Source organism: Scyliorhinus torazame, chromosome 12 (assembly GCF_047496885.1).
Source record: "Scyliorhinus torazame isolate Kashiwa2021f chromosome 12, sScyTor2.1, whole genome shotgun sequence".
NCBI lineage: Eukaryota > Metazoa > Chordata > Chondrichthyes > Carcharhiniformes > Scyliorhinidae > Scyliorhinus > Scyliorhinus torazame.
Genome location: NC_092718.1, coordinates 161,679,469 through 161,692,341, shown reverse-complemented (window position 1 = coordinate 161,692,341; position 12,873 = coordinate 161,679,469). Strand labels below are relative to the sequence as shown.

At 45.5% G+C, this 12,873-nt stretch overlaps 1 protein-coding gene across 4 annotated transcripts in view; it reads left to right on the top strand.

The window, feature by feature from the left end:
- The window catches only part of lig3 (ligase III, DNA, ATP-dependent), a 100,164-nt gene that overhangs the window by 23,061 nt on the left and 64,230 nt on the right, over positions 1-12,873 (top strand). For all 4 annotated transcript variants that reach the window (XM_072469302.1, XM_072469301.1, XM_072469303.1 and 1 more), the window contains exon 6: positions 5,079-5,245. In XM_072469302.1, coding sequence (XP_072325403.1) covers positions 5,079-5,245 — 167 coding nt within the window. The remainder of the gene's footprint in view (positions 1-5,078; positions 5,246-12,873) is intronic.

The window sequence follows — 12,873 nt, the reverse complement described above, 5'->3', positions numbered from 1 at the left end:
TTTCTCCTATGTCCATAAAGTCTATTCACGCATAGACTTTTTTGTGTTGGGTAGGGCATTGATCCCGAGGGTGAGGGGAACGGAATATACGGCTATAGCCATTTCGGATCATGCCCCACACTGGGTAGACTTGGAGATAGGGGAGGAAACAAGAGGGCGTCCACCCTGGAGAATGGATATGGGACTAATGGCGGATGAGGGGGTGTGCTTAAGGGTGAGGGGATGCATTGAAAAGTACTTGGAACGCAATGACAATGGGGAGGTTCAGGTGGGAGTGGTCTGGGAGGCGTTGAAGGCGGTGGTTAGGGGGGAGCTGATATCAATAAGGACACATAAAGGGAAGCAGGAGAGTAAGGAACGGGAGCGGTTGTTGCAAGAACTTTTGAGGGTGGACAGACAGTATGCGGAAGCACCGGAGGAGGGACTGTATAGGGAAAGGCAAAGGCTGCATGTGGAATTTGACTTACTGACCACAGGCACTGCAGAGGCACAATGGAGGAAGGCGCAGGGTGTACAGTATGAATATGGAGAGAAGGCGAGCAGATTGCTGGCACACCAATTAAGGAAAAGGGGAGCAGCGAGGGAAATAGGGGGGGTGAGAGACGAAGACGGAGCAGGGAGCGGAGAGAGTGAATGAAGTGTTTAAGACATTTTATAAAAAATTGTATGAAGCTCAACCCCCGGATGGGAGGGAGAGAATGATGGAGTTTTTGGATCGGCTGGAATTCCCAAGGTGGAAGAGCAGGAAAGGATGGGATTGGGAGCACAGATCACGGTAGAAGAAGTGGTGAAAGGAATTAGGAACATGCAGACGGGAAAGGCCCCGGGACCGGACGGATTCCCAGTTGAATTTTACAGAAAATATTTGGACTTGCTCGCCCCGCTACTGACGAGGACCTTCAACGAGGCAAAGGAAAGGGGACAACTGCCCCCGACTATGTCAGAAGCAACGATATCGCTTCTTTTAAAGAAGGAAAAGGATCCGCTACAATGCGGGTCCTACAGACCAATCTCCCTCCTCAATGTAGATGCCAAGGTCTTGGCCAAGGTAATGGCAATGAGAATAGAGGAATGTGTCCGGGGGTGGTTCATGAGGACCAAACTGGGTTTGTGAAGGGGAGACAGCTGAACACGAACATACGGAGGTTGTTAGGGGTAATGATGATGGCCCCACCAGAGGGTGAAACGGAGATAGTAGTGGCGATGGATGCCGAGAAAGCATTTGATAGAGTGGAGTGGGATTATCTGTGGGAGGTGTTGAGGAGATTTGGGTTCGGAGAGGGGTATGTTAGGTGGGTGCAGCTGTTGTATAGGGCCCCAGTGGCGAGTGTGGTCACGAATGGACGGGGATCGGCATATTTTCGGCTCCATAGAGGGACAAGGCAGGGATGTCCTCTGTCCCCATTACTGTTTGCACTGGCGATTGAGCCCCTGGCGATAGCGCTGAGAGGTTCCAAGGGATGGAGGGGAATACTTAGGGGAGGAGAAGAACACCGGGTATCTTTATATGCGGATGATCTGCTACTATATGTGGCGGATCCAGCGGAGGGGATGCCAGAAATAATGCGGATACTTGGGGAGTTTGGGGATTTTTCAGGGTATAAATTGAACATGGGAAAGAGTGAGCTGTTTGTGGTGCATCCAGGGGAGCAGAGTAGAGAAATAGAAGACCTACCGTTGAGGAAGGTAACAAGAGACTTTCGTTACCTGGGGATCCAGATAGCTAAGAATTGGGGCACATTGCACAGGCTAAATTTGACGCGGTTGGTGGAACAGATGGAGGAAGATTTCAAGAGATGGGACATGGTAGCATTGTCAATGGCAGGGAGGGTGCAGGCAGTTAAGATGGTGGTCCTCCCGAGATTCCTTTTTGTGTTTCAGTGTCTCCGGTGGTGATCACGAAGGCTTTTTTCAAAAGGATAGAAAAGAGTATTATGGGTTTGTTTTGGGCCGGGAAGACTCCGAGAGTGAGGAAGGGATTCTTTACAGCGTAGTAGGGATAGGGGGGGGCTGGCACTACCGAGCCTAAGTGAGTATTATTGGGCCGCTAATATTTCAATGGTGAGTAAGTGGATGGGAGAGGAGGAAGGAGCGGCGTGGAAGAGATTAGAGAGGGCGTCCTGTAGGGGGACCAGCCTGCAGGCTATGGTGACAGCCCCATTGCCGTTCTCACAAGGAACTATACCACGAGTCCGGTGGTGGTAGCTACACTGAAGATTTGGGGACAGTGGAGACGACATAGGGGAAAGACCGGAGCACTGGGGGGGTCCCCGATAAGAAACAACCATAGGTTTGCCCCGGGGGGAATGGATGGGGGATATGGAATGTAGCAAAGAGCAGGTATAACGCAATTGAAAGATCTATTTGTGGATGGGAAGTTTGCGAGTCTGGGAGCGCTGACCGAGAAATATGGGTTGCCCCAGGGGAATGCATTCAGGTACATGCAATTGAGGGCTTTTGCGAGGCAGCAGGTGAGGGAATTCCCGCAGCTCCCGACACAAGAGGTGCAGGACAGAGTCATCTCAAAGAAATGGGTGGGGGACGGTAAGGTGTCGGATATATATAGGGAAATGAGAGACGAAGGGGAGACTATGATGGACGAACTAAAAGGGAAATGGGAAGAAGAGCTAGGGGAGGAGATTGAGGAGGAATGTGGGCAGATGCCCTAAGCAGGGTAAACCCGTCGTCCTCATGTGCCAGGCTAAGCCTGATTCAGTTTAAGGTATTACACAGGGCGCATATGACTGGAGCACGGCTCAGTACATTTTTGGGGGTGGAGGATAGGTGTGCGAGGTGCTCGAGAAGCCCAGCGAATCATACCCATATGTTTTGGTCATGCCCGGCACTACAGGGGTTTTGGATGGGGGTGACAAAGGTGCTTTCGAAAGTAGTAGGAGTCCGGGTCGAACCAAGCTGGGGGTTGGCTATATTTGGGGTTGCACAAGAGCCGGGAGTGCAGGAGGCGAAAGAGGCCGATGTTTTGGCCTTTGCGTCCCTAGTAGCCCGGCGCAGAATATTGCTAATGTGGAAAGAAGCCAAGCCCCCGGGGGTGGAGACCTGGATAAATGATATGGCGGGGTTCATAAAGTTAGAGCGGATTAAGTTCGTCCTAAGGGGGTCGGCTCAAGGGTTTACTAGGCGGTGGCAACCGTTCGTCGAATATCTTGCGGAAAGATAGATAGGGGAGAACAAAGAAGGCAGCAGCAGCAGCCCAGGACTTGGTGGGTGGGGGGGGGGGGGGGGGGGGGGGGGGGGCGGTGTGGCCTGAGACAAGGCAGTTGCCAATTAGGGCTAGTTTTTATTTTCTGTTATTTAATATTTATTTATTTGTTGTTGTTTTCTTTTGTTCTTGTTTAAATAAAAAAGGTCATTATTATCTGTATTGTTATAATGTTGTGTAAAGGATGCACAATGTACTGTGTTGGTTGACCAAAAATTTTCAATAAAATATTATTTAAAAAAAAAAAAGAAGTTGAGTTTAGCTAAATTTAATTGAACTTGTGTTTTTATTTGATGTTTGTAGGTGGAGATTTTGCATAGTGATAATGTTTTGCAACTGTGGCCTGCTTTGTATTGTGTACAGCTGGGTTGCGACTGCACAAACTCATTTCATAGAGCATTGATTGTCAGGCTCACAGCCAATGGAGAAAAGAATGTCATATAGCACAAAATCAATTTGGAAATGTGTTTAAATGAAAGGAGCAACCTGGAAAAAATTGAACGCTTGGGAAGGCATTCCAATTTGTTCCCAGCATCCATTTTAAAGCTGGTCAATGGCATGGTCTTTTTATAAATAAATATTGGCTGGTAGCATTTGTGTTGGAACTTTATAGCTGTTCACAAATGCACCAATTTGAGCTTGTTTAGAAGTACAGGTGCCAGTCTTGACTTAGCAATGGGAGTTTTGTACAAACACCAACATGAAGGCAAGCAACAGTGTGTACAATTTTATTGTAGATTTAACAAATTTTATTTTTATTTGAATAGCTTTTTTTTGGTTGGGCTTTGAGGAAACATTTGTACCTACATTTTAAAAGTGTGAAAACATTCTAACCCAGTGCTAATAATGCAAACTAAGCACATTTATTGCAAGGGAGTGGTCCTTGCCTGTGTTTTGTAGAGTAACTATTTTATTTCACCAAGCTTTCATTGCATATATCTATTTGAAAATTTTCACTGCTTTCGTTCAGAAACTGGCTTTCATTTAAGATAACTAGAACAGGATGCTCCAGGGTTCCAGAAATTTCTTTTTTACTATTTTCTCCCATCAGGTGGCGCACCATTCCCAATCTAGTTGGTAGCCAGAGGCTTAACACTGCTAGGGAATGTTATTAGAGTGACCAAGGTAGACTAAACCTTCAATTACTACTTATTCCCCTACTATTTCTTCTCTCTCTTTCTTTTTCTCTCTCTCTCTCTTTCCTTTCTTTCTCTCTTTCCTTTCTTTCTCTCTTTCCTTTCTTTCTCTCTTTCCTTTCTTTCTCTCTGTCTCTCTTTCTCTCTGTCTCCCCCCCTTTCCCCACCCCAACCGACCCAGCAGCCCTACATCCCATGCTGTTTCTTCAGTCTTTTTATTTTGGCTGTTTGATTAATCATGCTTATAATAATTGGGATCCTCTTTAAATACTAGCCAGGGCTCAGTGGCAATACACTCGTCCAGGTCAAAATATGTGGATTCGGGACTTGAGCTCAAAATCTAGGCTACCACTCCTGTGCAGTACGGAGAGTGCTGCAGTGTTGATGACTCCTTATGGATGAGATGTTAAACTGAGGCCTCATCTGCTCTCTCAGATGGACATAAATGATCCGAGTGCACTAGCATCATTTTAAAGACTAAGTGAATTCTCTCAGTAGTCCTGGTCAATATTTATCCCTCCCCAACACCACTAAAACAGGGTTATCTGGTTATTATCACCTTTTTTGTGTGGGAGTTGGCTGTGTGTGAATTGGCTACTTCGCTTCCAACATTACAACAGTGATTACACTCCGAAGGTAACTCATTGGCTGTATACCTCTCTCAAACACCTTAAGGTTGTTAAAGGCGCCAAATAAATAAGTCTTTCTCGCTTTCACTCTAGGGAGATGTCTCTGAGACTGTGCGCATCTTTTTTGAAGGGAGTCAAAGTTTTCCTCCGGCCCATAAGAGCATAATGACAATTCAGCAGGTCGAGGCAGCCCTCACTGAACTTTCGAAAATGACCAGGGAAGAAGACCAACAGAAGGAGCTTCATAATATTGCTGCAAAGTAAGTCTTGGGTTTTAGAAACATTGTGAACTATTGAGTGGATGGTCCCTCTTGACCTCCTGAGGGTCCCAGCATCACAGATGCTAGCTCATTTTATTCTGTGTTATTAAGAAATGGATAAAGAAAAGGCTATGAGTCCTGAATAAACCCCCGGAGCAGTGCTGAAGGCTTGTGCTCGAGAACTAGCTGAATCTCTAACCAAGCTGTACTTGTGCAGCTACAATAGTGGCATTTTCTTGACAAAGCAGAAATTTGTCCAGCTAAGTCCTGCCCACAAAAGCCGATAAATCCCATCCAACCAATTACTGCCCATCAGTCCACTATGTTATCGGCAAGTGTCATTGACTATTCTATCGAGTGACAATTTTTAAAAAATATTCACTTATGGGTTGTGGGCCAGCATTTATTCCTAATTGCCTTTGAGGGGGCAGTCAAGAGTCAGCCACATTGCTGTTGATCTGTAAGGAGATTTCCTCACCTAAAGGATATTGGTGAACCAGATTGATTTTTACAACTATCTGCAATGGTTTCATGGTCATCATTAAACTTTTAATTCCAGATTTTCTTTATTCATTTCAAATTTTACTATCTGCCATGGTGGGATTCGTACCCAAGACCCCAGAGGGTCTTTGGATTACAGTGGTGATGATACCATTGCGCCACCACCTTGGTTAGCAATGAGGCCAGAGTGGCTGCACTTGACATCGGGATAGCATTTGATTGAATGTGGCTGCAAGAAGCCGTGGTGAAATTGAAGTCCGTGGGAATTCGGGAAAGTTTACTGTGTCAAATCTAACACAGTGGGAGATTGTTGATGGAGGCCAATCATCCCAGCCCCAGAGCACTCTAGCAGCAGTCCTCAGGATAGTGCCTGAGGCCCAACTGTCTTTGTCTGCTTCATCAGTGACTTTCCCTCCATCATAAGGTCGCAACTGGGAGTGTTTGCTGATGATTGCGGTATTCAATTTCATTTGCAATTCTTCAGATAGTGAAGCTGTTTGTGTCTGCATGCAGCTGGACTTGGACAATATTCAGGCTTTGGCTGATAAAGGGCAAGTAACATTAATTCCAAGCAATGGCAATTTCCAGCATGAGAGAATATAGCCACCTTCTGACATTCGGTGGCATTACTATCAAATTGAATTTAACTGGACTAGCCACATCAATACTGTGGCTACAAGAGCAGGTCAGAGGCTGGGAATTCTGCAGCGAGTAATCCCCTCCTGACTCCCCAAACCTGTCCACCATCTATAAGGCACAAATCAGGGACGGAATTCTCCAGCTGTTCTTGCCAGTGGGAATCTCCCAGTCCCGCCAATGGCAAACCTCCACCACGGGTTTCCTGGTGGCGAGGTGTGCATAGAACAGGAAATCCCAATGGCGGGCCGCCTCCGCGAAACATGCTGCCGGGGGGATGTGGGAAAATTCCGCCCAGGAGTCCGAGTTGCAACGCTGCAGTTGCCTGGGTAAATGTGGCTCCAACAACACTCGAAGATTGACACCGTCCAGGACAAAGCAGTCAGCTTGATTGACATCCCGGCTTTGACAAAGAGTCATCGAGACTCAAAACGTTAGCTCCCTTCCTTCTCTCTACAGATGCTGTCAGACCTGCTGTGATTGTCCAGTATTTTCTGTTTTTATTTCAGATTCCAGCATCTGCAATAATTTGCTTTTATATTGACATCCCATCTATCACTTTAATCTCTCGTAGCTTTCCCCATTTGTGCAATTTGTAACATGTACAAGATACACGGCAGCAACTCGCTAAGGCAAGTTCCTGACCTGCTTAGGGGAACAGGGCAGCAGACGGATGGGAAAACCACTGCTGAAGATTCCCCTCCAAGTCACATGCCACCCTGACTCTGAAATATATCGCTGTTCTTTGATTCAAAATCCTAGAACTCCCTCACAAACACCAATGAGGGTGCATTTACACCATGAGGATGACTGTGATTCAAGAAGGCAGCCCATTACCACTTTCCTGGGCAGTAAGTATAGGCCTTGCAGGCGATGGCCATATCCCAGGAACAAATTCTAAAACAAAATTAGCTTCAAAATATAAATGCGCTCAAAACATAATTTAAAATTTTTTTAGAGTACTTAGAATTCTTTTTTTTCAATTAAGGAGCAATTTAGCGTGGCCAATCCACCTACCTTGCACATATTTGGGTTGTGGGGATGAGGCCCACGCAGACGCGGGGAGAATGTGCAAACTCCACACGGGCAGTGACTCAGGGCCAGGATCGAACCCGGGTCTTTGGCGCCATGAGGCAGCAGTGCTAACCACTGCGCCACCGTGCTGCCCTTCAAATCATAATTCTGCACCAGTCTTTTGAACTTCTCTGCATTGTCAGTCAGACAGAATATGACTTTTAACTGATGAAAGCTCCCCAAATTGCTGAATTTGCAGTCTGTGTTGGTCCTGGCATGAAATATACCATGTTGCAGTTGGGGCTGTGAAACAGTTGCTGGATTTGGTATCGGATCTGCTTTGTTCTACTGATCCACAGAGATTATTCTCACCAAATTTAATGGTGATGATGATGACAGTGAGGGTATTGCTGAGCAATAAATTTGGCTTCAGTGGACTGGTTGTGATCCAGAAATGGTTCATGGAGGATGTTCTTGAGTCTTTGAAATCTTTGTATTGTCCCACATAGAAAAATCTATGGTCATGAGAAATCTATTTGCCTTCTGCTTAAAAATCTCTTTATGGTTATGGTACATTGTTGTTTTTTTTAAATTTAGTGTACCCAATTCATTTTTTCCAATTAAGGGGCAATTTAACGTGGCCAATCCACCTAGCCTGCGCATCTTTGGGTTGTGGGGGCGAAACCAACGCAAACACGGGGAGAATGTGCAAACTCCACGCGGACAGAGCCGGGATCGGACCTGGAACCTCGGTGCCATGAGGCAGCAGGGCTAACCACCGTGCTGGCCTTCACATTGTTGAACATTGTGGGCTGTGGCATTAACATTCGATCATTCTAAAGAAAAGATTAGGACCTACTGTTTTAATGTGGTGATGCAGAATGACTGGAAACTAATCATTTTTGGGAGACACCCTACTGTGTAAATTGGCATCTGTACAGGATGATTTAATCTAAACCTGGCATCTAATTTGTGATATTTTGCAATGAGGTTGTTTATTTTTGCCAGTGAGCCATAGGAATGCGGGTGAAGGGACAGAACATGTTTTCCCTACCTCCCTTCAAACATGTTTTTTTGACAGCCAGAGTAGAGTGGTTAGCACTGTTGCTTCACAGCAGCAGGGACCTACGTTCGATTCCCGGCTTGGGTCACTGTCTGTGCGGAGTCTGCACGTTGTCCCTGTATCTGCGTGGGTTTCCTCCGGTTTCCTCCCACAAGTCCCGAAAGACGAGCTGTTAGGTAATTTAGACATTCTGAATTCTCTGTCTTTGTACCCGAACAGGCGCCGCAATGTGCCGACTAGGGGCTTTTCACAGTAACTTCATTTCAGTGTTAATGTAAGTTGACTTGTGACAATAAAGATTATTATTATTAATAATATTAAGACATAGCTGGAGGGAAGGTGGCTTCCATTTCTTTTCTCTTTTCCATCCCACTGATGGTTCAGATTTTGTATTTTAGGTGATTTTATGGACATGTTCTTGGCTCCTCAGCCTGGAGAGTACCCTCACTGGCCTTTATACTAGATAACCTTTGATAAAGTGCTCAGGATGAACATACAGATAATTTTTCAAGGTTTTGCTTAGCTGCTGAGTCTATCCAGTATTTTCGCATAATCTTTTTCTGATCTTCAGAAACAGCAGTGTCACAATATCAGACTTTGTTTCAGATTAAAGATCAAGCAAATTTATTCAAAAATCGTAAAACATTTATAGTAGATGTTATTAATCTAACTCAAATAACAAATATTCAGTGACCAATCTTTTATACACAGCATTATTTTATTCTTGTAGCTAAATGACCTGACCTATTCCTCTGAACGGTCCGTACTGACTCCTTGTTGTAAACTGTGCAGCCAAATTAAATGTCACCCAAACTATCAGCAAGGCTCTTGATTTGAATTTCTTGCCACTCTTTGCTCTTGCATGAGCCTTCCCCCTCTATTTTATATTGGCCTGACCTACTTTAAGGAACCACGATCACACAACCTCTGTGTTTGTGTGTGGGGGAGTGGGATTTGTGTATTTCATTGGTATTCTACTAAGTAGCTTCTTGAATTGATTCCAGTCCTGGTCCATAGATTTGTAAACTCCTTTCTCTCTCCCTGTTGTAGTTAATTTCTTTCTCATCCTACAAAGTTTACCTTTATGATCCTCCCGTCTTCCGGTTTAAAATTAATTCAGTCACCTTATAGTTTCTATTTCCAAGAATTTTGCTTACTTTTTTTGCTTACTTCTAAATATTCCTAATTAATTACTTATGATTAAAGTGTATAACCTGCTTTAAGGCATGATGTTTGAATGCATGCAATAAATCTATTCCTTTTTCTCTACTTCAGTTAGTGTCGTAATAGTGTAATGATTGGCCTTTGTCAAAACAGATTAGTGTAGACAGATATTGTTCTCTGCAGCCATGATTGGAAATTTTGAAGGCTGTGTTATATGTCCAGTGCCACCATTAAGGATGTCTTCTCACGGCTGGAAGAGAACTTGGGAACTTGAGGGAGGTTGCAGTTCTCATAGTCCATTTGGGAACCAGTGACACGGGAGGAAATAAGAATGAGATTCTGCTGAGGGAGGTTGAGGAGTTTGGATCCATTATCAATAAGTAGAACCTCAAAAGTAAAGGGGCTGGATTCTTCGATTTGGAGACAATGTCCCCACGCCTGCATGAAAATGAAAATGGTGGCCTTTTACGCCAGAAAAACTGCCACAAAACTACCACAGATTCCCCGTGTTGCTTGGGGCTAGCAAGGCGGCAGAGTAGAGCACCCGGCTCTAGCTGCTGATGCGCCCTGGAGAATTGCCGTGTCCATGGCTGTTTGGCCCTACATTAATTTGCACACATCTTGGATAGTATCCCAGAGATTATGGGCTGGATTCTCCGATGCCTGACGCCGAAATCGCATGCAGCGACGGGGTGGATGGCGAAATCGGGGAGGGGTGCTCGGCCCCCTGCTTCATCGCTCGTGGACCCGCCCCTCAAAATAGTGTCCCCCCTTCGATCGGCTCGCGTGCCCTGGACCGCCCCACCACACCACACCACATTGCCCCCAGCCCCGAATATATCCACCCTGGTCCACCCCGACTGTGGCGGCTCTGGACTGAGTCCGCAGCTGCCACGCAGTTCCCGACGGGTGAGACCATGAGAGACCTGTGCCATCGGGAACTCGGCCGGTTGGGGACGGAGCATTGCGGAGCAGGCCTCAGCCAACATACGGAGACCGTGGATACGGCATGCGGCGTACTCTGCGAGTATGCCGCTTTTCAGGGGGCCGAGCACCCCTCCCCGATTTCGCCATCCACCCCGTCGCTGCATGCGATTTCGGCGTCGGGCATCGGAGAATCCAGCCCATAATCTCTGGGATACTATCCAAGATGTGTGCAAATTAATGTAGGGCCAAACAGCTTGGAGTTGGATGCGTGGTTCAAAGAGTTGTGTGGGAAACAGACTTTGATTCATCCAGCAATAGCACAAGTACTTGGGAAGAGTACTTGAACTGGGCTGGGACCAATGACCAATGGCACATCAAATAACTAAGTCTGTAGATTAGCATTTATACTAATAAGTGGGGGTATGGGGGGTGGTGAGTTCAGGGTAGGGGAACTTAAAAAATCTCAAGAGAAAAGTCAAGATTGTAGACCAGTGTAGTAATGAGTGGAATGTAAAGGGAAGGAGCAAAGGTAATGTAATAATTTTTATATAGACTGGGTGTAGTGTGCTGTGTGAAAGATAAGAAGGGCTCATGGGGTTGATGGTAATATATTATCGTGGACATAGGAATTGTTAAAGGACCAAATTAGAAAAGGAACAATGTTGCCGAACTGCTGTTATTGGGATTCTGCAAGGATCTGTGCTCCATTATTTGCAGTTCATATTAATGATTTGGATGAAGGGAAATATATCCCAAATTTGCTGATGGTATAAAGCTAGGTGGGAATGTAAGCTCTGAGGAGAACATAGGAATTCTGCAAAGGGATAGTCAGTCAGCAAGAAGGTGACCAATGGAGTATTGACTTTGATGGGAAGAATGTGATAGTTTATTAAAAAATAGTCAGAAATTATTAAAATGGTCCATAACTTTCTGTGTCCCCAACGTCAGGTTTGGGGGTTACCCCAAAGATGCGCTGGGGACTCCCTCTTCGACGTTCCCAGGTAAGGGTGCGTAGGATCTCTTATTTTCTAATAAGAGACGGGGTCCGGTGGTAGTTTGAGATTGAGTTTATTTTAAAAAACTGGTTAGTACACTTTCAAATTACAACTGCTGGCCTACGGCGCTGAGGACCAGGGTTCGATCCCGGCCCCGGGTCGCTGTCTATGTGGAATCTGCACATTCTCCCCATGTCTGCGTGGGTCTCGCCCCCACAACCCAAAGATGTGCAGGATAGGTAGCTTGGCTACGCTAAATTGCCCCTCAATTGGAAAAAAAAATAATAATTGGGCACTCTAAATTTATTAACCCCCCCCCCAATTGGCTTACAAGTTTTGAATTGTGACTTCTGAATGGTGTTCCATACTGGCAAACTGCAAATGTATAATCTTACCTTGACACAGAACAATCCAATCTTGTATTTCATCCCACAGTTACAATATTTTCAAAACTTGGTTTTAATATTTCCCCACAGGGTGTAAGGGTTTACCTGGCAATTGTCCAGAAACGCTAACTTGCCCTGGACGATTGCGTTGCATGGGATCCATCCAATCACCATTCAAATTAAATCGTTAGTTTAAAATGGATCTGCCAGTGTATACTAATAGTTACTATGATACTGTGAAATAAAAGCACTTTTAACTTCAGTGTAACCATTTTAAAGACCCAGGCTGAGCCCTGCACACACCCCAACAGGACCCCATCCCATCTAAATGCAACACCCCCAGTGTCAGAACTCCCTCGTACCATTCATTTACGGCAGCTCAGTGGTGCAGTGGTTAGCACCACTGTCTCACGGCACCGAGGTCCCAGATTTGATTCCGGCTCTGGGTCACTGCCCGTGTGGAGTTTGCACATTCTCCACGTGTTTGTGTGCACCCACAACCCAAAGATGTGCAGAGTAGGTGGATTGGCCACGCTAAATTGCTCCATAATTGGAAAAAATTAATTGGGTACTCTAAATTTAAAATAAAATGCCATTAATTTTCCTTCTCCCTGGCCTGGTATTTTCAATGGGGTATTTAAACTTGCCTGCTTTATGGCAGCCAGTACTGTAAAAAAGGAGGCATGCCCTCCTTCACTTAACATCTTTTACACTTTGCAGCTGAAGCCAGGGACACAATGTGCTGCCTGAAGGTCAGGAAGGTCAGATGAGACAGGCGCTAAGGAATTTAAGTGTCGGTATGGGATGACAAAATGCCATTGATTGCCACTTCTGGGGGCGCTATTGCCCGTTGCCAGTGTTCAGCGGGATTTGGGTGTCCTTGTACACAAAACATACAGTTAGCAATGCAAGTAATTAAAAGAGCAAGTTGCTTATTGGTCT